The sequence below is a fragment of the Triturus cristatus genome, chromosome 2_1, assembly GCF_964204655.1.
Source record: "Triturus cristatus chromosome 2_1, aTriCri1.1, whole genome shotgun sequence".
Lineage (NCBI taxonomy): Eukaryota > Metazoa > Chordata > Amphibia > Caudata > Salamandridae > Triturus > Triturus cristatus.
Genome location: NC_140581.1, coordinates 490,635,207 through 490,662,571, shown reverse-complemented (window position 1 = coordinate 490,662,571; position 27,365 = coordinate 490,635,207). Strand labels below are relative to the sequence as shown.

The window sequence follows — 27,365 nt, the reverse complement described above, 5'->3', positions numbered from 1 at the left end:
TGCACCCAACAAGTCTGGTCTTAGTGGGATGCTGAAACGACAACTATAATGTAGGTCTTCGCAGAGTCGCGTTTGTAGGACATGCATTGTTTGAAGCTCGGGTGCACTTTAGATTTAGGATTAACATTTACAACAATAGACGCACGAGGTTTAACGTGAATTTTTTGTTGTAAGGTTTAACTTATTGTTAGTTTTTGTTGGCCAGCATTTCAGATCCTACTTCTATAGAAGCTACAGGCATGGTTTGGTAGGTGCAAGTGTCTCTGAAAAGAAAGGTGTCTGGGGGGCACCAGAATTCCTATTGCTGCTAAAACCAAGAGCATGTAACCTTGTTTCTTCCATGACCCTCGAATATGGTGGGACTTTGCAGAGGGTTTTACGTGTTTTTTTTAAAAAAAAGATTATACATATATTTTTTATTGATCAATTTTAACCTCGTGTTTTAAATGATTGCAACCTCTAACACACGACAGTATTGCAGGACATGTTGCGGCGCACACCGAAATCCCTTCTGCGGATTCTGAAATGATTTGTCTCCGTTGAAAATGTAACCTTATCTAAAAGTGGACGATTCGGAAGAGTTTGGTGGGGGAAATACAGTCCATTTTCATTTTCTCATCGGGTTACTATATGCAAAATGGAGGGAAAAAACTACGATCATCGAATGTGTTCATTCCCCATAGCTTTCACCACGTTGCATCTTATGTTGCCCTTCTTTAAACTACCCTGGTTGTTTGGTGACCCGCCGGCTCTGAAGGCAGATGGGAGCGTTCAGTGGGCATATTAGTGGCTGGATTTCATCTTTATCCATTTGAATGCTTTTCTGTTCGACAGTTTTTACTTTCAACAGTCTTTCTCCTATTCTGCGAAATGTTAATTAGTGTTTCCAAGTACACTGGGAGCACATCAATGCAATCATTAACAGCCCTTCCCAAATTCTGTGCAACGTTGATTACTTTGGAAGTCCGACCCTTTAAACTCTATTAGCAGTTTCCTGATTATCATCGTGTCGGCTTTCGTTTGGTTGCTGCTAGTTTGAGTTCTGTTCCTTTTGTGCCGAGCTGGTTTCCGCCTGCCTGTTCAGGTTGGTTTTTGCATCTGCTTTTCCTGGTAGTAAATCTCTCCTGCACACGCGCGCATGCCCGGTTGTCCTCTTTCCCACCCACGTCTTATTTGTATTTCAAACATAGGCAGCCGTGGCAGGTTCTGCTGCTATTTTAGGATACGTTTTAGCATTAAGAGTTCGTGCTTAGTTAAAATAACAATAATTTATAAGAGTATGAGCTTGGGAGCCCACCGCCACTGCTGCAAAGTGCAGCGCTTGCCACAAGGGAGTAGCTAGAAAATCGAAATGCTCCCACTGTAAACCAAAGCTCTGATGGCAGGAAGCAAGTGAGCCCGAACCTCCCTGCAAGAGCTCCTCTGTCTAGTCCACCCAAGCATCTATCCAGCCATCCTTCCATTCACCCACTGATATGGACTATTCTGTCGTCCATTGATTCTTTCATCCATCAGTCAGTCACCATTGCATTCATCATCTATGTAGGCATCCACCAATACATCCATTAACCCATACAGCCATCAGCCGGGGGGTGGGGAGCTCCGGATCGGTCAGAGAGCCAGTTATCAATCCATCCATTCATCCACTCAGATTTCCATTTACTTTGCCATCCATCCTTTCAGGTTTCTATTTATTATGCCATCGGTCCATATACTCAGATTTCCATCTACTCTGCCATCCTTTCATCCACCCATCCATCATTTCAGATTTTCATTTACTGTCTCCCTTTGACCCATTCATCCTTCCATTCACATCACTCATCCATCCTTTACCCACCCATTCCTTTCATCCACCCATCCTTTAACCCACCCATCCTTTAACCCAAACTTCTCACTCGTCCATCCCCTTACCCAGCCATCCTTTCACCCACTAATGCATCCACTCTCCAAACCTTCTTTCCTGTTTCTATCAACACCTCCTTCTTTCTTCTTTTAGCAATAATTAATTATGAGTTTTATCTGCCAACTTGCAAATGAAGGAGCCCCATAAAAAAAATCCCACCCCCACTGTAGCTTCTAAAACGGGGTGTTCACGACGTCCCGGGGTTGCTGATACCAAGGCCGCCTCGTCTTTCTTCTACCACCTTACACTTCGGTCTATTTAACTCACTCTTGCAGGTTCTTTTCCATATCTACTTTCACCTATTGCAGTTTTCCTATCTTTCTGTTCTTCGACTTTCTCTCTTCTGCCTTTCTCTCCTTTTCTGCCTTTCTTCCCTTTGCTATAGGTCAAATGATGAGAAAATAAATACTGTTACCCAACAATTGGTGTCCATGCACACCTCCTGCAACTACCTACCCAAATTAACCACTATGGGATATCATTAGTGTAGCGGCATCAGAAATGAGGAGACTGACAGGCCCACTCTACCCGAGGTAAAGCTACCTTTGCAACGGGGAAGCAAGGGCACTGTTTTCCTGCCTTGATGTATCGCCCCGGCAACCCTTGCTTTGCTGCTGGTAATGGGGCAGGCAGATTCGCACAATTGTTTCAGGTTCTTTCCGCAGAACATCAAAGGGCAGAATAAAAAATATTTTCAATGGCTCTCCTTCCTGTATTTCCATGTACTATGCTGGCAGTGCACTTTTGTGGCGTTGCACCACTGACGGAAGTCTGGTTGTCATGACCCGGCTCCTCTTGAAACTCTAATGAGCAAGGCTTCTTGTTTGAAGTGGTGGCTGCCTCCTCGTTCAATTGCTTTCCATGAGCAAATGTAAGTTTTTGGTTTTTTTTCGTATTCCTTATGTATTGGAGTTTTGACAGGGGAGTCAATTTACAAAAATAAGAAAATGTATTTATAGTTGAGAATTAACAATTTTTCAGTAAAACCCAAATCGTTCATGGCTCTGTATCAGTGCAAGACTCTGATTTAGAAGAGAAATCACTCCATGGACATATTATAGGTAACAAGAAAAAGGCGAGTCTTTAAAGGCCTCTTTACTAACTAGACACACTTCACAATTATAGGGACTGATGTTAAAAACCGGATAATAGCAACTGAAACCTGGCTGCACCCTGTCGCTCCACACTTGGAAAACCACGAGGACTGCTTAGGAATTATTGACCTGCCTCTTGGGATGCTAAGGCCAGTAGGACACTTGGTCTTTAGAGCCCTGGTTTCCAGGTAGAGGATGGAACATCCCCGATGGCCTTGACAGATCTTGTGCGAATCCATTATTTCTCCGAATAGGCATTGAACAGTGAGGTCACAATGCTAAATTTCAGTGATCAGGTTTGAGTTGCTTCAGTGTGATCTGGGTAGTAGCGTTCAATGACTTCTAATCCTACAGCTTTGGAATATCTTGTTTGCACTGCAGTGGTTTCACTCTGGAACCTTTTTGTTGAAGGTCAAGTCTCACACGTACTAAGTGCAGGATGTGTACTAAGTGCAGGATGTGTTTTCTTAACTTCAAAATGGTAACTTTAGAGAAGAGCTAGCTTGCTTTTGACCTTGGCCATTACATGGCAAGACCAATGTTGTCCAGCTAGTGAAATGATTTTTGCTGCCATGTGCAGAGTGCCATATTACCCCTCTCCAACTCTCGTGCCTCTTTGGTATAGGGGCATCCTTTCCTGCTGGTGGGGGGGATATCTAGGTTCCACAATTGGTAGAGCTTAGGCTGGTTTCAAAAGCATGCTTCACCTGAAAACTAATTGGGATTGTTGAAGGCTTCATTTTTTGATAAACCCATAGAATATGCACATCAAGGCAACCGAAATAATAACTTCTAAATTGGTGATTGTTACACTCCAGCATTGGAAGCTGAACATATTTAACTGAGCAGTGAAATGCTAAATCCCTAAATATACTAATAGTAGAACTTCTAGGGCAAGAGCATTAGGTAAATATGGCAATAGCTGTAGTGCTAAAATGGCAGTACTTGCTTGTGAGTTTAGGACTATATGGGCTCAAGTCCAACGTGGACATTGTGGAGGGAGCTATTACAAGTATATCATTCATAACCTTTTTGAAAAAGATATAAACTGTTTGTCGATTAATATCTGCAATAATTCGCAAGTGGCTATGATGCACCAAGGGCCTACTCTCATTATTGAGATTAGTACAATATGTGAAACAATCTCATTCTTGGACAGAGGATGATCCTGGGTATCGTCTAATTTCTAACCTCCAATGAAACCATTCCCGTCAAATTTAGCACAGGCCATAGCTCTGGGATAATGCTGCATATGGCCTTTCTGAGGATGGCTATTTACAAGCACTCACGGCCATTGGTGCAGTGATGGCTCTTCTGCACAGGTACGGGGTGCAGTTGCAGTGTAAAAAGTCACAATGATGCTAAGGTGATTAGGTGTGCGCTTTAAAAGCTAATTGGCTTGGAAGGCTGAAGAGAAAGTAGGAGATTGCACCCATTATTATATTTATAAAGGGCTTGCTACTCCTTTGAAAAAGTAATTGGAATTTAATGGTATAGAGGTGTGAATCTCCATACATCAGGCTGCAAATGTGTTACGTCCCTGTCGCTTCCATGCGGGAGAGGGAAAAAGATGGATGTTGAGGGAGAGAGAGAGGAAGAACTCTACCAGAATGATCCTTAAAAGAAGAGTATTAACATGCTTGATGCCATGGAAGAGTGAGAGAAGGCTGGTGAAAGCATGAGTGGCCAGTGAGTGATTGCCTAAAATGGAATCCATCCTGCACATGGGAGAGTGTGGGGAGGGATATGGGGAAAATTGGAGCTCCAACATATGTGATTATGTATCTCAAATCAGTAGAACTGCCCAGGAGCAACAATTTATTTTTCAGTTGTGGGTACCTAAATTATGGCTGTGTGCAAGCAGGAAGATTTCTGAACTAGTCAAGAGGACAATTTCTTTGAAGTATTTTTTTCCGTATTACTAATTCGATCTGATTTTTTTTTTTTTTTTTTTCTAAACCTTCTACAACAGTAAGGCTTGATTACTCGACCTAGCTACCCAGAGAGCTTCTACAACAGTAAGGCTTGATTACTCGACCTAGCTACCCAGAGAGACCAATCTACAGCAAAAGTCCTTGGCATTCAATTTATCAGCACAGTAAAAGTTTCTGAGGCTTGGTGATAACGGGCACTATTTGGTGCAAAGATTGCTTGGTAACCTTAGACCGGTCTGGACAGACCCCGAACTTTAGATTTGGGAAACTTCATATACTGTTCAATCAAATATCATTTCAGCAGCTGCCACCAGGTAGGACATCTTTCATTTAGGCCAAAACTACAATTTTAGGAGACACCGAATTATTATTCTATTTTTTGCATGACACACTAAAGCCAACAGTTGGCTCTGGATAATTTTTTTTTGTATAGAGCTACATAGCTCAGCATCTACGTAACCGAACAGCTAAACTAATGCTGGCAGACAATGGAGTGTCTGAGTCCCAGTCAGTTGGTTTCATATCGCAGCACGCGTCCAAGCCTAAGGTGTGTGAAATAAACCGTCCTGCACATTATCACGGGACAATGGAAAATATATGCCCAGTATCCAGCACTGTGGGGTCGAGCGCATGTAGACTACATTCAGATTGTGGCCCCGCAGGCTCGAATGTTAAGGGTGCATGCACAAAATAACCAGGTTTATAAAAATAACATTACTCAAAAACTTCCCTCAGAAGGACGTCATGTTAAAAGAGCAAAGAAGCTCACTACAATAAGCCAGGTATGAAGAACATCCTATGTGCATATTTTAAAGGTCATCTGTTGCTCCATGCAATGCTTGGATTTATCTCCGCCGCAGGCGGTCGCTGGGGCGCTCTGTCTTGAGTGGCATAGTGTGCAAAAAACACACATGGACCAGAGTCTCGTTCAACCATCTCACCCATCACTCTTGTGTTTTCCTCGTGAAGGTCCGGTGTGTATCCTGCTCTGCTGGACTTGGGTTCGAGCACCACTGAAGGGGGATGTCGGCTGGATTACATTTAGACGTGCGTATATGTAGCTCTGCCTATAGGATAAACCATTTGTCCACGCATGTCCCTGAAGCTGCGCAGTGTTTTTCTTGTGAGGAAAGTTATGATGGAATGTGGCAATCTGAAACCAGGCTTGCATCACACTGGAGGGAAGGACTTGCGTAAAAGGTGCTGTGTGAGGATAGTTTTCCATCCTATAAGTGAATAAGTAACTTTTAAAGATTTAGCGGTGACTTGTAATGGCTACAAGGCTGAACACGAGCGCTGTAGACTGTGCCTGTGGCCTCGCCCCCCCCCCCCCCCCTGTAATGAGTTGCTGCTGGAAAGAACCGTTCCAGACTGCGGAGCGCGAATGTATGCGGTGGAGCCGATCAAGTTGCTTCACTTCACGTTTTGGGACGGAAATTATGGTCCATTTGGGACCAGAATGAAAGGAAAAACTCATTTATATTAAAGGGGAAAAATAGGAGTCCCTCCGACACGTCACAGCTGGACGGTGTACTAGGAGGTGTGGAAATCCGCCTTCCTGGCACCTTTTTTGAAGTTCCGGCATCAAGAGCATCATGGCCTTCGGTCGGCGTTTGCCTGCCCGCAAATCTGTACTGCACTTCACTAGTTCATGTGAAAGTCTGAGTGACTGGCGGGAGTGTTTTGTGTCCTGGTTCAGGCTGCTCAGAAACGAGTCCTGCACTTTTCTGCTTTTGTGGTTGGCGCCGTTTCCCATCCGAGAATCTATTGACTCAAGCCAGGTGTTCATTAACAAGAAGCTGCTCTTATTTTTCATTTTTTTTTTTAAACTAAGCAGTTTTATTAAAGCTTTACCCAACAGATAAGTAAAACAAGAAACCGGGATGATTCAGTTTTGACGTTCGACACTGCAGAAGAGCTGACGAAATCCACACTATCTACTTTGTAAGGAATTTTAACAAGACATTTAATATTTCCAACCTAATGCTAGACATCTGGAAAGATTAATGAACGTGAATGCATCTCTAATCCGGTCATGGTAGCTAAAAATGCTCCCACCACCCTCAGTGTTTTTGTGTTTAAAACAACCTCAAAGAAGCTACTCTTACTTTGAAGAGAGGAAAGAAAATGGAGGCAGGCGCTGTACAGAAGATTCTTCGAAGAATTCGTCTCAATCTGAATGCCTGATCGTTGGGGCAAGCAAGCCAGAGCTGTTACAGCAGGAACTCCTTTCTGGATTTGGAATATTGCAAGCAGGCCGCAGGACTGGTATGGACCATCAGATGGCCTGTACTTGAAGTTATTACAGATCGGTGGTCGCCATGGAAGTAACGCCAATCCCATCAAGTTCTCCGGTCCTCTCAAGCCATAAGATGGGCCACCACTCTAGTACAATGAAGCCTGGGTTGTAGTCTGGTGGATCGAGGGTGTGGAGGCGGAAGAGAATTGGTTGGCTGTCAATCTGGCAACTTTGTGAGTTTTGTCATGTCTCTCGTGTGTTGTCTTTAGGCATGTGATTTATTCGCTGATCGAGAATAAAAACAAACATTATAAATACCTCCTGTTCTACTTCTAGACGTGTACTATATTTTATGTGTTAAGTACTTTACTAAGTAGTTTTCACTTTATTCTTTTGCTTAACCATATCTTGGAAGGCTATTTGCTTCACTCCTTATGGCGTATTTTACTATGTGCAGGTAAATCCCAACATGTTCTAAAGTATCTGGACACTGGCGTTTCTTTGAAGCGGGCTCCTTTGAAACTGCACTTGCAGGATTTGTGACCTGAGTGTCCATCTCCATTTTCACCAATGTCCGCTTTTACAACCATCTTGTATTTCTATGATCTACCTTCAATATTAAATGAGGTCTGCAAGATCCCTTGGACTCCAGAAGTAGAAGCTCCTCGTTGCCAAGATTGACACTTTCATGAAGACATGATTTACTTCCCTGACCACATCTTGGGAGCGGTTTACTTGATGGCCAGTTTGGGATGTGGGCACTGTCTCCACATTACTAAATACTCCAGCTTGTATTGTATGGCTGCCATGATTTTTCACATCAGAGTTTGCTGCAAACGGGACAACAAGCTTTAATGAATATGAAGCCCTCAAAGGTCCAGCTCGCAATACTCTGATGTTTACTACCACCTTGCTTGTGTCCCTAATCTAGAAGGATCTTCAGATGTGGTTCCCTCGAATACATTCATGGAACTTCAAAACTTAAGCATATTATCTGTTGGAACCTAAACATATAGTTTGGCCCGCTGTCAGTGGTGCTTTAAACATCCATTTCACAAAGAAGGATAAATGTATGAACATTGCCTGTCATACAAATCTTAATGATTTGGGAAGTATTCATCTCAAAAGAAAAATCCCTTCTGTTACATGGATTGCCTTCATCCTTTTAATGGCTAACACATTAACCCCTTGTGTGCCCCGCCCTTTCCACGCCTTGTGCCGGGCGTTTCATTAGCAGGCGGGGCTCATGACGAGATAGTCTCGTCATGGACACAGCGCAACCGCAGCCCATGACGAGACCATCTCGTCATGGGCACTCAAGGGGTTAAAGAAAGCTCTTGCTAATACCTAACCCTCAAATTACTCTATGGACCCTACCCATTTTTCAGTAGCCAAATACCAGGCAGATGCCCCCTCGCTTCCCTCTGGTTCCACATTATCAACTCTTTCTTAACGAATGACTCATTTCCTGAGTGTCAAAACTGGACATGTTCATCTCCTCCTCAAGAAGTTCACTGTTGTAATAGAAGTGTTGACAAATTATGGACCAATCACGGGCCTTCGTTTTCTCAAAGATCCTTGTTGTATTGTCAACCAACTTGATAAATATACCAGCAAAAATAACCTCTCAGAGAATATGGTTTTAGCTCCACTCATGGCTACACATTTCGGTCACATTATGCTTCTTTGGCGATCGCCATTCATCCCTCCTTTTTTTTTCTTGCCATTTTCAACATTGTTGACCTCAACATACACCACAAGACTCTATCACAAAGTTGGTGTAGTAGAAACAGTACTCAAATGGGATAAGTCATACATCTTAAACAGAATTCAATGCATAAAAATGGGAAATACTTTCTCCATGAATCATTCTGTCCCTTCTGATGTCTTCCAAGGTTCCATCCGCCTTTGCCCCGGATTTCTCTTTATTATCTCTGTAGAACATCTGGGTACCACATTGATAAAACGGGGAATATCCGGTTGCCAATAAGCTGATGACACCTTGTTATATATAAAACGACTTCACTTTGCACAACTGGCCTTAAGACCCTTATCGCCGCCTTGAAGGATGCACAATCCAAGATGACCCCCCTTCAGTTAAAATGAAATCCCCACGAGAGAACTCTTCTCCTCTAGTAGAGATGAACATTTTAGCAACAATTCATGCCTGGCTCCTCCCAAATCAACCCTTCATGCTGCAGCGCATCAGTTGTACACCTGTATCAGTGCGCTCCCTTGTTTAATACTCGATTCTTTCCTTTACTCTATCAGTGTGATTTTGGGGTGTCACCCACTGATCTTGGGGGCATGTACAGATGTCAAGTAGTTAACCGTCCCGTAGCCAGGCCGTATTTCCTCACTAGCACCACTGTTATAGTTCTTTCTCTGGGTTTCTCCTTTTCTATGCGATTCAATACTACAGTGTTCAGTTATGTGGAATCGCTCAAATCCATTCACTTTTAGTTTATTTCCTTCCTTGTTTATTTTCCAATGTTTTAATTTATAAACCTACGATTCCATCCTTAATGTGCTTTGTGCCTATTACCAATGCATTTCGGACCTTTCCATGGTCCTTCGCTGGGGGTGTCTGCTTCGCATCGGGTCAATCTGCGTGTTCAAAAGCGTGCCTGGTATGTTGGGGATTCCATATGTTCTCGCATGCCAAACGTTTTGAGCACGTCCCACCTGGCCATCCAATGGCACTTCTTGAAACTCAGATTGGTCTTCAAAACAACGTGCACGTCATAGAACAAAATTCATCATCGCTGCACACCAGCATGGATATCTCTCGCAGAAACTGCATGCATCTTCGAGTATAGAAGGTCGTGAAGCCGTACCATGCTGAAGATCGACCTTCAGAAAAGTGCCAACGTTGACGCTCTTTCTTAGATAGTGTTCCTGGGATTTAAATGTCCTCCCACGCCACGTCAAAAAGGCTTTCTGAATATCCTTCTTCAAGAGGTTATTGAAGCAGGACTTCCCGAACAATACTGCTCTCTCCATCTACTCTCCGCTTGTCTGGCCAGTCTCCAGTTGCACAGACTTATGTTACACTCAGTCCTCCGATTTTGATTTTATCTGCATAATTACTCTGATTGGATCTCCATCTAATGTATACTTTGTTTTTCTAATGTTTAATCACTCACTGGTCCTAATTTTTGCTACCTTGTGTATGTCTTGTCTGTGCAACTTCAAGACACTTGTTAGACCAAATTTACACTCTGTGTACAGAGTTCAGCCACCCTAAAGTAGGATTTGAAGCTCTGTTTCAAAAGCCAAATATAATAAAAATGCAAAGCATCATCTTTGGGTGAAGACCTGGTTACAAAGATTGAATATCTTGCTAGAACTGGATTGAAGTCTGAAATGGCACGCTGAACTTGGGGAATACCCCTGGATGCCTATTGTCTTATGTAGGAACACATTCTCCACAAGCTTGGTCTGTCCTTTGTTTTCATGGAAGTAAGGCATCTACCATTAAACATCCTGTATTGTATCTGGGAACTGGACGTACAAAAACCACCAGAGACTCAGTCTCTTAATTCTGGCTCCAAACTGCTATGTGTACTTACTCTTAGATTAAGTACCGAATCTGTGCCATTATTTTCCTGTTTAGGATGGGTAATGTGTACATTTTTGTATAGAGCTAACCTAACCAAAAGGCAACGAACAGAGCACTGTACATGCTCAAAGACCAGCATAGCTTCAACGAGAAAGAGGAGGAAGCTGGGATGTGGGCGGTTAATGCATTGTGAAGGAGTGCTCTTTAAAGAGGTGATTCTTTAACTTGTTCCTAAACTGGAGTAGTGTTGTGCCGGACCCATTGGATGCAAGGACATTGTACCATAGCCTGAATGCACATATGGAAAGGGTCCACTGTCTTGTTTTTTATTTTTTCACACTGGTTAGTCTGCAGTCTGAGTGGCCTGGCTGCGGATGTGCTGAGAACCATCAGAGATGGTGTGGTTGCCTGTAAGATGAATGGGGCGAGGTGAGGGCTGCTGTTTGTTGTAGCTTTGTAGGTGATGCAGCTGGTTTTCAAGATAGTGTGGGCCTGCAAGGGGAGACAATGGAGTTCGTTCAGGATGGGGGGTGATGTCCTATTTCTTCAGGCCCTGTATAACATGTGCTACGAAATGTAGGGTTCCCTTACGGGGTGCCAGTGTAGCATTCTGGAAGGCCATGGAGTAGGGCATTACCACCATCCAGATGCAAGATTACGAGGGCTTGAACAGCAGTTCTGAAGTCCCTTTATGGAAGAAATGGTTAGATTTTCATTAGAAGAGAGAACTTGTACCAGGCAGTCTTTGTTTTTTGGCAATGTGTTGCTTGAGGATGAGGTTAGTGTCCGGGATGAATTGAATTAACTTTGTAGTTTGGGAAAGATGGGGTTTGAAGCAGTGAAGGTGTGTCATTGAGCCAGGTCTGTACTGTATCTTGTTTTATTGTTCTTGGTGAATAACAGAAATTCCTTCTTGGTTGGTTTGAGCTTCGGGTAGTTGCTGGACGTCCAGGTCTGGATGATATGCAAACAGTGTTTTAGGCGTTGGCTGTCTGAAGCAGAAGAGACTTTAAAATAGAGTTGTGTATCTTTGGCATATTGCTTAGCCATGATGCGGGTCTATTTGAGTAGTCTCTAAACAACAATCAAATGCCAATATTGATACTCATTCAATCTAATATTCAAACTTGATAACCACACACCTCAGTTGTTCTAAATCATTTCATGATTTTTCAGACGTTTTTTAAAGAAAAAATGAGTTCTTAAATTTTGCAAAAAGTTTCTTCGAAAACTTTTGAATAGATCCAAATTTTTACCAATTCAATAAATGCACCAATGTTTACACCACAGAGACACAGCACTAACAATATATACAACATTGAATAAAACACACACTCTACAAATTACACATAAGACATCATAGTACAAAACACATCATAGCTCTGGTTCTGTGCAATCAAAAAACTTTGAAATGTGACAATTGATGTTTTTTTTTCTTTGCCTTTTTTTTCTTTTGATTGCACAGAACCAGAGCTCTGATGTGTGTGGGTCTGGCCACCTATTATCTTGTGCAACGTTCTACTTCTGCTGGATGCTTCTTTGATGGTATTGGAATAGTACTCTGCTTTCGCTAATGTGATAAGCTGTCTGCATATTGAGCGAAGGGACTTCAGACTCAAATCCTCAGCAGTTCCGTTTTTCATCCTTTGTGTTTCCTGTCTGCTGATGTTTGTCAGTGAGGTCTTTATAGTACCAGGGTGCTGAAGGCTTTTTGATCGCACTTGCCTTCCTGTGGATAGTCACATGGCTTTCCAAACAATTGTTTAGAATGGTGGTGTCTGAGATGGAGTTGTTAGGATGAGAGATGAGTTCAGACACTTGGTTGTCTGTGGAGAATTCTTTAAATGATCTGATGGTTGGTCTTTGTGTTGACCTTGATTGGCTGGTAAGATGCTATGCATGGAGATAGGGATGCCAAACTGGTCAGTCCAGTCCAGGGGTTGCATGGTTTGTACTGGATTTCTGGTGAAGTTGAGAAGACCAGATCAAGAATGTGACCTTTTGGGGTGTGTTTGTTGTGTAACGTACTGTACCAGATCGAGTGTATCAATGAAGTTGAAGGGGGCGTCTCTTTAAGTTTCTGTTGTCTGAAGTCACCTAAGAAAGTGGTGTGGCCACATAGGATAGATGAGGTGGGCTTTCTTTCACTACAATGGCAAGCTGGAACACCGGTCATTGTGTGGATGATTCACCTGACTGCATTCTACACAACCCTACAACCAACACTTCTAACACCCCACCCAAACGCACACTGGCAGAAACACCCCATACCCACAGATATTCTCCTTGCGGCCCCTTCCAGAAGTACAATACAAGGTGCACTCGTATGTAATATATTCTAATGCATGTGTGTGAATGGAGATTCGTTTTTAACAATGTGCGTGATCCGTTCTCTGCATGTATGTAATAACACACAGGAATGTCCGTGAGTCGACACACACATCCCCTCAATGCACTCAAACATGTATTTAAAAAAAGGCCATATATGTGCCTCTGTCTGTTGGGAGTGAACTGTCTCTATCAGAAGAACTCGCATACACTCAAAGATACTCCACACGTCTGTTGCACCAAAATCCTGTACTACACACACCTAACACTCGGCCTTATATCAAAGGACCTAAATATAATCAAATCCCAGAGAGAAACCGACGCTCGCAAACAGAAACGGATCATCCGCACTCTTCAGTCCATAACCCCAGCGTCAGCCATCCTCCTGACACATTACCTTACTCGGAGATGCAGGCACAGACAGAAGCTTTAACATTCGCTGGCTTGTAGAAGTGTGCCACCTTTTTATATTTTTTAACTCGGGCTGAGTGGATGTGAAACTTGCTGCACCTCTGCCAGTTTCCACTGGTTGGGCATCCCTCTGCGCCTTATTTTGCAAAAAAGGCCGAAATCTCTGCTCAACAAAATATCCTTGTTCCGTGCAATGAGACCTGCATGGAGCAAGGAATTCTCATGATGCCCAACACTTTAAGGGGCTGGTTAATGTAATTACCGTAATGGTGATTGCGTTTAGTTAATTATTGTCTTTTATTGCCCCCGACGGACTATCAAACCAAAGTCTCCAGATGGGGCGCCAGTGCACGGTGCTTGGCTCTTGCAGCACCAGCAGGTGCTGCGCACTGGCTTCCATATTAAGGACGTTTCTTTAAAAGTGCGCCGTCAGTGGTCCGAGCTTTTTATTTACCTTCATGCAAATATCATTATGATCATACATTGCTTGGCTCCTCACACTCCACCTAAAAGTAATTGTGTTCTGTTTTTTTCTGCCTCCATGTTTGTGCTCTAAGAGCAAGAAAAGGACTGATTTCGCGTATTTGCAAATTCGCTTAATTATTTTACGCACTTCTGTTTGATTAGCTACCACAGAGATCCTGCCTGCAAGTGGACGTGTGCGCACACGCACACAATGTGCACGAGCATATTCGCAAACATTTATATATTAATGGTGATTGGCACAAAAAACATTACTAGTCTCTAGTTTCTTGGACATATGACCTTTAATATATAGTTATGTAATCGAATTTATTATCAATAGAAAGTTTTGCTTTTAGACCACCATGATGGGTTTCTACAGATCTTGACAATTAGACTGTAAGACCAGTTGTGTTGCTTGCAGGGGTGCAGCGAGTTACCTTAAGGTCGCGTATGTTTGAAGGCTTCACATGAATCATGTCTCCAAAGAGAAGGTGACATGAAAGGGGTCTTTGGTAACCTCAATTATAGGAACTGAAAAGAGGAGTAAAAGCCTCTCTCAAGCAAACGCTGGATTTGAAAATCCGAAATATCTGAAAAGGTAACCACAATGCAGCCTGAGATACGAGGGAATGGGCTATAAAGAAGGGGAACTGTTTGCCGCAGACCAGTTCCACCTTGGTGATGACACAGCGATGTTGTTGTCGTGACTACCTTAAATCCTATTTAAGTACAAGATTATGGTTGAGCTAATCTACGCCCTAGAGTAATATAACTGAAGGACCAATGAAATCCTTTGTGTTTGCCTGAGTTTAGCTCTCTTTATTCTTTCTTTACAATATCAGTCTCAGGGGTAATACTTTACATTTGGGGATCAGACTTTTTGAAGTATGCAATATCATTGAGAACGTATCCAGCAGGGATATGTGTATGTCTAGATATATTATGTGTATATATCGTGATATTCTTGCTGCATGATGAATAGCACTGTACATTTTATTTAGGTAGGTGGAAAACGTCTTGGTTAAAAAAAATCTAAAAGATAAAAATATATCAGCGTTGTTCCATATAGCAAAGCAATTGTTCCAAAGGATAGATGTTTGTGTTGTCTATCCTAGAAATAAGAGGTTAAGCACCTGTTGCGCACACAGCAAATATTGGCCATTGATACTTTTAATATTTTCCCAGGTGATGGTGTCTTTGTATTACCACCGTTCCCTCCATCCTATTTTGCTGATTCACCCTCGCCAGGGAGCAACAATCCGAGCTTCCACTTGCAAAATGGTGAAAACCCTCCCTCTTACAGCAGTATTTTTGATGGCAGGTAAGGCAAAGTTCAGCTAAATAAGGTGTAAACTAATGGAAACTTGTTGTGGAGCTTTTAGGGCTCTTTTTTATTTTTTTTTATTTAATATTTTGCAGTTTTATATAGTGCAAACTTGGCCTAAGAGCATTAGAGTGCTTTATATGGGCATCAGTTTTCATTACTCAAGGTCAAATTCATTTTTTTTTTTAAAGCACAGAGAGATTAAGTGATTTGCCCAGGATGGGGTCCAAGCTGGGGTATGATGTACAAAAATTCCCTTTGCAAAAGTAGTCACAAACTATGCACCAGCTTTTTTAAAATTTGAAGGAATCTTGCAAGCCAACCTATGTATTAATAGGTCATTTCACATAATCTTGACTCGTAGTGGGTTATAATCGAGCTACCTCGTCAATGATCATGAGGTAAGTTGTAAATTGGAACTCTCTATAATTGGATGCCTTCACAGAGATGAGGGATAAGTAGCCTGCAGGGCTCAGCACAACATCATGCCATGATTGCATTTTAAATAAAATAAATGTTTTTTTTATGCTGACCTTCTTACTTAAAAGAAACAGGAGTGCATTAAAACATTTTTGTTCTTTGAGAGTTGGCAGTGATAACTTGGACCACTGCCTTATCCCCCCCCCCCCAAAAACATTTAAAAAAACTAAAGAAATAAATCAAAAGGGGATGGGGTCCCAAGTGGACACTTTCCCATTGCCCAATTTGGTTAATACATCCTTTGCGGTATAAAAGTAACGTTTTACAACAGCATTTCATCTGCAAAACATTGATACAAACCTTAATCAGTCGCTATTTGAAAAAACACGTCTTCCAAATAGCAATTCATTATGAGTTTCTAAACACATTTTGTGATTTGATAACGTGTTTCCTAATACAAAAACGAGTTTCGCACATAACAACTAGCCATTTTGATGTCTCAAACCCTGTAATTTTTGAGAATTGCAGGCTGTGCCACAGTAAAATGGCTTTGGAGATTAGGCATCGGCTTCCCAGTTCCAGAATCAGCACTCTGGCCGTTAGGCCAAATCTCCACCCATTTATCGTTTATTCTTATTTCTATTATAAGCAGTGTTGGAAAATGGCCTTCTCTAAAGGGTCAACCTAAGCTTTTTGCCTTCATCCTCCTCTTTTTCTGACGTTGTTTTTGTTGGCTTTAGGACTCTGAGCACTTTACCACTGCTAACCAGTGCTAATGTGAATGTGCTGTCTCTTCTAAACATGGTAACATTGGCTCACACCCAATTGGCATATTTAATTTATTTGTAAGTCCCTAGTAGAGTGTACTACCTGTGCCCAAGGACTGTAAATACAATGCTACTAGTGGGCCTGCAGCACTGATTGTGCCACCCACACTAGTAGGCCTTTAAATCTGTCTCGGGTCTGTCACTGCAGTGTTACTGCCATGTCCACTTGGCATCTAAAATCCCTTGCTAAGCCTTAAACTCCCCTTTTATTACACATAAGTCACCCCTAAGAAAGCTCTTAGACAGCCCATAGGGCAGGGTGATGTGTAAGTAAAAGTAGGACATGCACTGTTAGGTTTTGCATGCCCTGGTAGTGAAAAACACCCCAATTCATTTTTCACTAGTCTGAGGCTTACTCCTCTCATAGGTTAACATTGAGAATTCCGTAATTTCTGATTGAGCAGGAGTAGCTCTTTTATGTTTTACATCATTAGAATGGCAATTATAAATTCTCTTTGCTGGTAAATTTGAATTTAACATTACTATTCTATTATTGAAATTTTAGAAAGCTGGTATTTCTCTGCTCTTAAAGCTGTTTGTGTGTCTGCAGCCAATATCCAGTACACGTCTGGAGTTGGTGACCGCTTGACTTTGTGCATTTCCTCTAGACCGCCACACACAAAGGTAGGTTAGTATTGAGTGCCCATCTGCATCCTGACGACTCATCCTGGGCAGGATAGGAGGGAGGAGCTGACACACTTGAATAGGGAGTGTCCTGTCTCCACAGAAATAGTTGATTACCCCCCTGTTGTAAGTCTGGAGCCAGGGCTATGAAGAAAGGACATATATGCACTTCAAAGACCCTTCTTTGAAGTCAACCCAACTTGAAAGACACAACTGGTTACAAGTACTGGGTCTCTCACCTCACCAAATCGGGCACTTCTGGACCTGTAAAAAAACTGTCGGGAGGAAAGGACTACTGTGTTGCTACAGGGCTGTCTCTCTGCTGGACTGCTTTTCTACTGTGATGTCCTGTAGCTTGCTTTCCTCTGAACCTGCTGCGGAAGAACTGGAATCTACTTAAACCCATGACCTCTAAGGGTTTGTTGACTTGCCTCCTGTTTTTGAGACTCTGGGATATCAAAGTCTCACCACATGCTCCTGTGCCTGTTCCATTGGATTGGACCCAGGTGCTTGCTGCCGTCAAACTAACTCAGCTCCTGTCTGCATGTAGCAGAAGTGACGCATCTTCGCTGTTGTGGGAGCAGAATCGGCGCATTGCACTCAGAACTAGCGCATAGCCTTAAAAACCGACACATTGGAACAATGCATCGCCGCCGCTGCAGTGTGGTAAGATTGAAGCATCCTCTAGACTACATGGAGGAAACCGGGCGCATCGTCTAGGAATCCAACGCCTCTCGGTTCAGCGCATTGTCTTCAGAATCTGCGCTTCGCCACTACTGCGTCAAGAAAACAGACGCATCACCTCGGCTACAGAAATTGACACAATCCTCGCTCAGCTGCACCCCGCATCTCGCTGTTGTGACAAGGATCAAGGTACTTTGTTCAACGTCCTTGTGTGGCTCATGTATCCAGTCTGCACTCCATCGCGCTCAGCCTGAACTTTTAACTTTGGCCTGGACTAGCGTGACCAGTTAATCCTCATAGGTGCTTATTAGTTCCAAGCGCTATTTTTACATTTAATCTTTAAAAATTCATGTCTTGACTTCTGCTTATTGGATTTTTATTTATAAAACCTTTTTTTCTAAAGTAGTGTGGAGTTTTTGTGGTATTTTCACTGTGTTCTTGTTTGAAGTGTTGTACAAATACATTACACATGCCTCTTATGTTAATCCTACTTGCTCTTTGCCAAGCTACCAGAGGGTGAGCGCAGGTTAATTTATAGTGTGTATCTGACTTACCTTGACTATGATTGTGGTTCCTTCTTGGGCAGGGTGCATAACTCGGCCAACCAGAAACCCAATTTCTAACCAGTAGAAAATGTCTTCTGGAGTCTATCCATGTACACTTGTCCAGGTCATGCAATGATGCAGGGTTCTATTTTGGATGCATTGTCCGGTATGACGAGCTTAGAAGGATATTCTTTAAAAACATAACACCAGTTCTTCTAATGGATACCGTTGGGATCCTGGTCTTCCGAGAGAGCCCGACCTATTGATTGAGATTCTAGTCTTCGTTTATCGCTTTAAGAAAATGTTTTGGTACCTGCTGTTTAGCGGACTTGAAGTGAACGGTTAATATTTAACTAATCGAGCCCATGGCCTCCCTCTCGCCTACTCATTGGGTATTTGCATGCAATGTGTTCTTTAATGATACCTGTGAGTAGGTCTATCGTTGTTTCGAATGACAATGAAACCGAATTAAATTATTCAACTTAGAAATCAGTGGGCTTAGCGACTGCCCGGAACCCTGCCTGTCACAGGGTAGAATACCAATTAGGCTGGCTTAGCCTTTCCTTGCATCCAGCCTGGTACTCTAGTATGTGGAGAGAATTCAGTGTGTTGTGTGCTTTTAATACGTGTGGTTGTTACTTGTATCGAACCAACATGGTAACACGTCGGGTCAGGGTGCCTTCCATTGAAAGAAGATGCTCTTTGTGGTAAAGATTCGAAATAAAACCATTTTAGGGTTAGGTGTTAAAATTGTCATAGTTTAGTGCTAATGAAGACCTCACACTATTCAGAAATTAGAATTGATATGGCCTTCAAGTTGGACTATGCAGGGACACCTTAAGGATTTTGGAGGCACTGGGCCAAACGTGTTTTGTGGGACCGTGTTTGGAACAGCTTTGAATTATTTGTGATCCAGTTTCAGCCCTTTTATGCCCTCTTCGGCCAGGTCACTGATGCACCACAGGTTCTTTGGTCCAAATCCTAAAGGTGTTTACATCTAATGTTCAAGGATAATGACCTGTGTTTTCAATATTGTAACACCGCAGCAGCTCACTAATATTACAGCAAATAATCTCTGCAACAGCCTCCCCTTTCTCATCGGTGAGGTCCTGTTTTGATCTAACAGACCATCTTTTTATGGACGTTGCATGAAACAAACATTTTTCTGCAAAATGTGTGTAATGGATTCTCTCACATCGCCCACATCAAAAACAAATGATTGGAAAACGACGGTATTTAAAACCATCTGTTTAAGAACTATTGAAGGTCATCAGGGCAAGACTCTGCAGTGCTGAGCTGGCTCTATAGGGGGGGGCCCCCTGAAAGGCTGGGGCTCTGGGCCAAAGCCCACTTTGCCTATGCCTTAAAAGTCCCTGGGGCTCGTAGGCACAGTCGAAAGATGTGGACTTGGAATCCGATATTTCTGAGATTCTCTGTAGCATTCTGGGATCGGGGAAAGAGTGGAGTTGGAACAATTAGGATTTAGTGAGGTTCATCTGACTTAAACTGCACCTCTGGCAAGTTTATACTAGAATGGACCATTATTCGCTAGTTTCCGAATATGTCGGTTAAGGCGCTTTTCAGAATTGTCCCGCTATTTAGAATCTTTGACGAGCAGGGCTGTATTTTGGATGCATTGTCCGGTATGACGAGCTTAGAAGGATATTCTTTAAAAACATAACACCAGTTCTTCTAATGGATACCGTTGGGATCCTGGTCTTCCGAGAGAGCCCGACCTATTGATTGAGATTCTAGTCTTCGTTTATCGCTTTAAGAAAATGTTTTGGTACCTGCTGTTTAGCGGACTTGAAGTGAACTGTTAATATTTAATTGCAATCGAGCCCATGGCCTCCCTCTCGCCTACTCATTGAGCATTTACATGCATTGTGTTCTTTAAAGATACCTGTGAGTAGGTCTATCGCTGGTTAGAATGACAATGAAACCGAAGTAAATTATTCAACTTAGAAATGAATACAAAAAACATTTTATTACAAAAATTTGAATAATGCAAAATAATGGGAAAATCGAGAAAGTCGGCCTAGGAGAGGTATTTAAGGGAGTAATGGGATTTGGATGCAAAAAGGGTAGGTTCAAGGTGTTGGAGGTGCAAGGGAGCATTCGCCCTATTTTTATAGTCGGCAAGGGTTGGTAGCAAGCTTGAAAGGTGGAGAAGAGGCAGGTGGGGAGGTAGTGCGAAGGTGGGTAGAGGGGCTGCCACTGTTTATAAAAATAAACACCCAAATATATTTACAATGAAAATTTAGAATTTTAAACCATTATAAGTTTGTAAAGCGTTTGACTCAAAGGAAGTTATTCTAGCAACATGATTTGAACTAATAACATGGATTTGATTTTAATCCCTGTAAAAAGGCTTTGTTTGAGCTTTTGTCATCGGTGTTTCCAACTCCACCCTAGCAGGACGGCATAAAGTCGGCTTTAGGATGAGACTTTACATTCATCAATGAATTTCGTAAGATGGATAAATCTGTAGGTATGTTAAATATCTTCGTACCTTCTTGTGTCCAACATGAAACCATTTACTCCACTGAGTTGTAGCTCTGGATATCAGGGTAACCTCTCTGCCTCTGTTGGGTATGCATCCACTCTTCAGTCACTGGATAGGCCGGACACAGAACACACAAGGTCTGCCAGACCCTCAGTAGGTGTTTCAGATTATCTTCGGCCATACTTTGACGAATCCTACCTTTACATTTAAGAGTTAAATGGCCATAATAAGAGATGGGCTTGCATACTTAATAATGTATCATTGATGCATAGAAAGAAACCCATTTGATAGATTTTGGCAGACGATTACAAAAAGTAAAGTTTTTATATTGGTGGTCTTGTTACTTCATGGCACAAACTGTTTGGCGTCCTAGGGCACACCGAGGTCACTCGGCCTCAACCCAGGTGGTTGAGACCTTTTACCACTGGTGTCTAGGTGTCCTCCCTACTCTGATTCTAAGAACTGAGCTCCAAAAAACACCCTTTCAGCACGTGACTGAGTAGCTAGGAAAGTAGTCCAGCACTTTCCAGGGAGGTATTATAGGGTATAGACTCAGAACTCAACATAACGCAATAGAACTCAACATCTGACCAGTCCACTGCATTAGCTTTGAGAAAGTGCTGTAATAAACCGGGTATATATGACTACATAAATAGATTATGCCAGGTCCTAATGAGGTGCTACAGGCAAGGCAATAGTAATCTAGGAAGGTAAATGATGGATGCAGGCTCACAGTGGAAAGTGCTTGCCAGTTACCGTGTCAAACTCGCAGACTTGAACTCTTAATGGCACCTGGTTTCTTAGTGGTTAGGAGCAATACTCGAGTCTCGGGTTACCTTCTTGTGCCTCTGAGGCAGTATTCAGTGAGCATTTACATTCTTGGGTGCAACGGGGGCCAGGCACAAGTTCCTCCCAGGATGCTCTGTCAGTGGCCCTGCCCATTTTCTTGGCCTTGCTGCTAACCAGCAGGTGCCACAGGCATTCAGCGGGGGTGGCTGCAAACTCTGGTGGCGCAATTCAGCCCAAACACACAACCCTAGCCATCAGCTCTGTGATAACGCACCTGTGGGAGAGACAAAGGGCACCAACAAATGAGTGAGGCCACAGGCTCTACCTCTCAATACAGTTCATATTTTTTAATGGGTGCTCTCAAGAGGGACCAATTAGCAGGCCACTACTAAAAGGACATTTCTATAGGATGCCCTATTTCCATTCTCCCACACTTTAATATCTGGTGTTTCATAATCTTCTGGACTGTCAGAAATTCACCTCGCTTGCTTGGAGGAGAGGGGGAGGAGGGAGGTTAGCCAGCTTCTGTTTTGTGCTATACTTACCAGAGGAAGTCCACAATGGATCCCGCTGGTCTCATAGCCACAGTCGCATGTTATACAGTTTCATAATATCTGTGACCGCCACCTAATACCCCTTGTGTCTATAGCAAGCACTTTGCCAGCCAAGGACCTGATCATGGCACGTTAGCTGATCTTTGGATTGCACACTCGCAATAACATGCAGGAGAATCTCTGTCCCAACTTTAGAATTGATTATATTGTTCTTTATTTAGTGAGCAATGTGTCAAACCAGACCGAGCTTACGCACGTTTGAAAGAGAACTTCATTAGTGTTTAGAGACTGGCCCGTCTTGCGTTTCCCAAAGAAAAGTGTTCTCAAATTTCTAATACTCAATAGTAAGGTTTATGTCACCAGGAGGTGTGAACTTTGGGCCAAGACCCAGAGCTGGGAAGTGGCTGGAAATGAGCATCGGTGCATTCTTGATGTGAACCAAGCAGTTGGTGGTAACGCAAAGCTCGACGGCAGTGCTTAGGATTTGTAGATGAAAGGTCCATAATCTGCAGCATGGACATGAGATCATTGCTGCGCTTTCAAGGCTAATAAAGACCACCTGGGCCTGGCGCCTGGCCAGGGTTTGGCCTTTTATGGTTCACCTTCACACCTGCAACAATTAATGTGGTACATCTTTTCTGTACAGAACACAATACTTTCTTGTTTCTCTGTGTCGACCTAAATTAAGACGCTTGGCCTCTGCAGTCAGGATATGGTCTTCATCTTAATCAAACGCCAGCAACATCAAACTCTGAGAGAGGCCTGGAAGGCGTCCAAGCATGCCTAGCAGTCTTGTTTCAACCGCATGCCACTGCTTGAACTCCTCAGGATCTGTACTGTGCACAACAGTTGTAGACCTTCCCGTGGCATGCAATCTGTCCTTCAAAACCCGCGGAGCCAATGACAGCCAGTGCATGGTCCCAGCGGGGTTCCTGATGGAACTCCCTCTGCAGATCTAGGCCTCGTCCACTGGATATCGCAGTGTGATTAGATAAAACCATCAAGATCTGCACCCACTCACATACAGTATATCCACCGAAAGCAAGTCCCCGTTGTCACCGCCAGCTATACTCTAGAGTCTTGAAATGCTCCCTTTCAATCTCCATGTGTAGAGCTGGCCCTCTGTGCTTGCCCAGCAAATGTGCTGTTTGTACAAAACTCTGCAGTCAAGGGGGAGCAAGATTGGCATTCAACAAACCAATTACAAATCTAATCAATGTTCTTTAAGTGGGGGTTTATTCTGTTTACCAATGGCCACTTGATGGCCTGAATCCACATTCTCTACTCTGTAAAAGCGGTCATTGATTACAACCATATTCAAAACCCAAGGTTTGCAGACACCTTTTAAGATACAGGGGTCAAATGTGCATGTACAGGCTGTGGGTGTCGTGTGGGCACCATGCTGCAACCCTGCTGCTTGGAAAACCGCCACTTGTGATCTACCAGTATATTATTGTTATTGGATACCTCCGTTTCCATCAACAATACCAATCTTGTGACAACCTCGAGTCGTCGCCTGTAATTCAATCCCCGTGACCAGGAGCTTTTCATAGCAATACTTTTTGATTAGCCTTCTATAAGATATTGGAAGCTTAATGAAGCAATAATGTAGGGACGAGGCCTTGGGCGGATAGATTAACAGAAATGACTCTAAGGTTCGTGGACTAATTCCTGACAGCTGGAAAATTGCACAGGACGTTGGTTTTACCTATTTTAAATGGCTAAATGGCACCCAGCCCGGGGCTTATGAGGACCCACTGAAAGTTACCGGGCAGACTGCTCAAGTCAAAAGTGCCTGCGAGTAGACGAAAGCATGCACTGCTGGGATCTCTCGTTGGCTCCCATAGTTGCAGGTCCACTCAGCCTTTCATCCTCCAGAGGTTGGTAAAGTATACTTGTGTTGGGTAAAAATAAACATCTGGGGGTCTCTGCACTGAAGGCCCTCAAATGATGGGCGAAGCAATGGGAATGGCTGAAGGTGTGCATGGAATAGGGGTGCCCCGGGTCACCCACTGCTGACTGAAGCCTGCCGGTCTAGCATTACCACGAGGCCCAATGAATACGCTAGGTAAACAATGAAAAGCGCATTTTTTCATAATGTTTACTGTTTAGCATATTTCTTTTCTTTGAACGAAGAATCTAAACTACATTCGCGGGAAAGTGGATATTAATCCCCGCTGTGACGAAGTACAAATCCTGGTTTGAATTCGAGCGGTGTAAAAACCTCGGTTCTGTACATAATTTCGAGGGTGAAATTCACTTTATTCATCCTAATATGAGCTTGGAATGCACTCGTGGATAAGAGACCCAGTCTGTACTCACCTAGGCGCTGCCTGTACACATGCCAATAATTAACTACATTAACTACACGGCAGTCATTCATCCAAGATTTAAACCTCACTCAGCTTCTGACCACTGATCACCCAGACCTTCTCACGACGCTGTTCTGAAACCACAAGAGAGGTGATGCTTGTAATCTGGCTTGCTGCACCAGGGACAATAGAAAAAAAATGACTTCTGGCAATCCAGTGTGTAGTGGTGCAACACTTCAAGAGACTTCTAGTGAGCATGGACTGTTCCTTTCATTGGGCATCTTTTATGCCCCTCGAAGTGTCCCTGTGCTTCCTTGTTCCTTTAGTGGGAAATATGTATTGGGCTAATACATCTCATCGCTTCCTACGCCCTGTGCATTTATTGGCGTGTCACTGAGTGGCGGTGAATGTACTAGCCGCTTACCTTACCAAGTGGCGCAAGAAAGTTTTAGCAAATGGGGGTGCGTGCAGTCCGTTAACGTCACTTCACTAAAGCATTAAGGATATTTGAGTGTTTCTTTAAAAACCCCAAATTTGCTGCCAGACGAAAAAATGTTGACGGACCCCTTTATTGCACAAGTTTTATGGGGGTCCTGCACCCCCAGTTCCAGCGCATCTAAATCTTTAAGAATTGGTATTTCTGAAAGAGGGATTTTTTTATTCATCGCAAATTTTACAAATCCCACCAGGGTGTCTGGACGTGAAGATCAGGGCAGTTCTCCATCATTTCAACGTTTTACTTCCCACATTCAGCACAGGCTTTGGGTCCATCCATATTGTGATGCCAACTGCAGATGTTTCCTCGCGCTGGAGTTTCTCAAGGCAAAGTCTCACGCACACACAGCCAGTTTCCTGCACCAGGAACTTCCAGGTCATCCCGCAAGAGGATCTTCAGGAAGTGGCCCTCTAGCGTTCTCCTCTGTTTTCACATCTTCCATCCCTGAGGGAGTTTAACTTTCGCACATTCTATTTTGTATTTGCTAGTGCCTCTCCTCTTTGGCCACCCCTACATTGTCTTGCGCCCTTCCTAGCAAGCAGTGGTGTAGCAAGGGAGCCATGGGCACAGCTGCAAACAATTAAAATGGCCTCCGCCTCACAGCTGGGTGTTCACTAAGACAACTAATTTTGGTGCAGCGTGTCCCTCGTACTCCAGTGCCCCTGTACCTGTTCAAAGGCATGAAGGTGTCGGAGGAGGGGTTCCAAAGGCAGTAGGTATATTCTGGGCTTCACGTCTGACAACCGCGCCAATGAAACCTAACTCAGACGCTAAACCCACTGAGCTATCCTGATGTTGAAGAGAAGTTGAGAAAAATACATTTATTATAAAGTGAAAATTTGTTGACCGTTTTGTGTTTAAACATGACGGATTTGGGTTTAAACATTCAGTGTCCTATTGGGCTAGAAGCACATGTTTTTGCACAAGTAATATTCTAAAAAAAAACTTGTTTGGTAAAATATGGTACATTTTTCCAAATATTTCAACTTGTTTAAATCTTGTTTGATAAGTTTACGTGTGTTGTGATAGGTTTCAGCGATCAGAAGTGGTTAACAGTACACACAGGGGAGTGTTAGTGTTTAAAGGCTAATCATTGCATTGCATGACCCGTACACTTATGGCCTCCAAAAGACATTTTCTACTGGTTAGAAATTGGGTTTCTGGTTGGCAGAGAGAATTCTGTGGCTCAGTTGTGGGTATTTGAAGTGAATTTAAATCCCCTGGTAACATGATTTTTTTTCTTTACAGATTGATTGTTAATAGCCCGGACAGAACAGAGGCTAGGAGTCCTGAATCTGTATATACAATTTTCATGACCAACCCATCCGAGATTCTTCCAAGTCCCTTCTTCACGTTTGATCCTCCTCCGAAATATGAAGAAAAAGTGGAATCTGCCACCCTGCCAACGCCACCTTCACCACTTTCTCCCTCTTCTGCACCACCATCCCCTCTCAGGACTGGGATCTAACCAGAGGGTCTCTTCTTTAAATCCGGCTCCATTCCCACCACCTAGAAAGAGTGCTTTTAAAGTTTTTAACTTTTTAAAATGTAGAACCAGAGCCAAGGCAATTGCATCTATATTTGACTTCTGGTGTGCAAAGAATTAATGCATTGTACCTGCTAAAGTTTAGGAAACAAATGGTTAAAGTATGAATAGCACAAGCCCATGCTTTATAGTTAACTTGATCTTTTGAAGCTATTTGGGGGTTGATTTAGCTTTTGCTGTAAAATCAACAAGACCAAAGTAGAATCAGCTGCCTCTTTGCCTCCCTCCCACATCGCTACTTCCGCCGGAGAATGAGGTGTGCCAAACAATAATGGTGTGTGTACACGTAGAAAGACAATTGCAACAGGTTCACAGTGAAATCCAATACATGTCTCTGAACATTAACCAAGGGTCTCTGCGACATGTGAGAGTAACTCAAGTCAACTATTCATGCAAAAGCTGGTGATTTTGTGTATTATTGCGAATCCATTCATTTAATATTTTTTATTGAAATAAGTGTATTTTAAAGTTGCTCTTTGGTTCTGTCCGTTGTCAGTTCATATTTGTGAAACTGGACAGATTTACAGATGTAAATGTACAAGCCTCTGCTGAATAACTTGTCATATTTTGAATTAAATTGCCTTTGTTTTTAGTGCTCACGTTCTAGTATGATTTATTTATTTATAAAATGGAACAATTATCTCTCAGAAGGACTGTTTGATTATACATGCCTGGAGGAGTTTCAATGTGTAGGAACTATGCATGGTGGGAATGTACCACCTTGTCTGGAATAGAGGATGCAGACATTAGATGGCAGATGGGACTTTTGGCCTGGAAGATGGCGAGGGGACGCGCCTGGCTA

General features: G+C 43.0%; 1 protein-coding gene across 1 annotated transcript in view; it reads left to right on the top strand.

Annotated features, from left to right (window-relative positions):
• Positions 1 to 27,162, top strand: part of TMEM171 (transmembrane protein 171) — a 112,612-nt gene extending 85,450 nt beyond the window's left edge. The window contains exons 4-5 of the mRNA XM_085632341.1: positions 15,122 to 15,257; positions 26,266 to 27,162. Coding sequence (XP_085488467.1) covers positions 15,122 to 15,257; positions 26,266 to 26,485 — 356 coding nt within the window. The 3' untranslated portion in view covers positions 26,486 to 27,162. The remainder of the gene's footprint in view (positions 1 to 15,121; positions 15,258 to 26,265) is intronic.
• Positions 27,163 to 27,365: the final 203 nt, after the last annotated feature.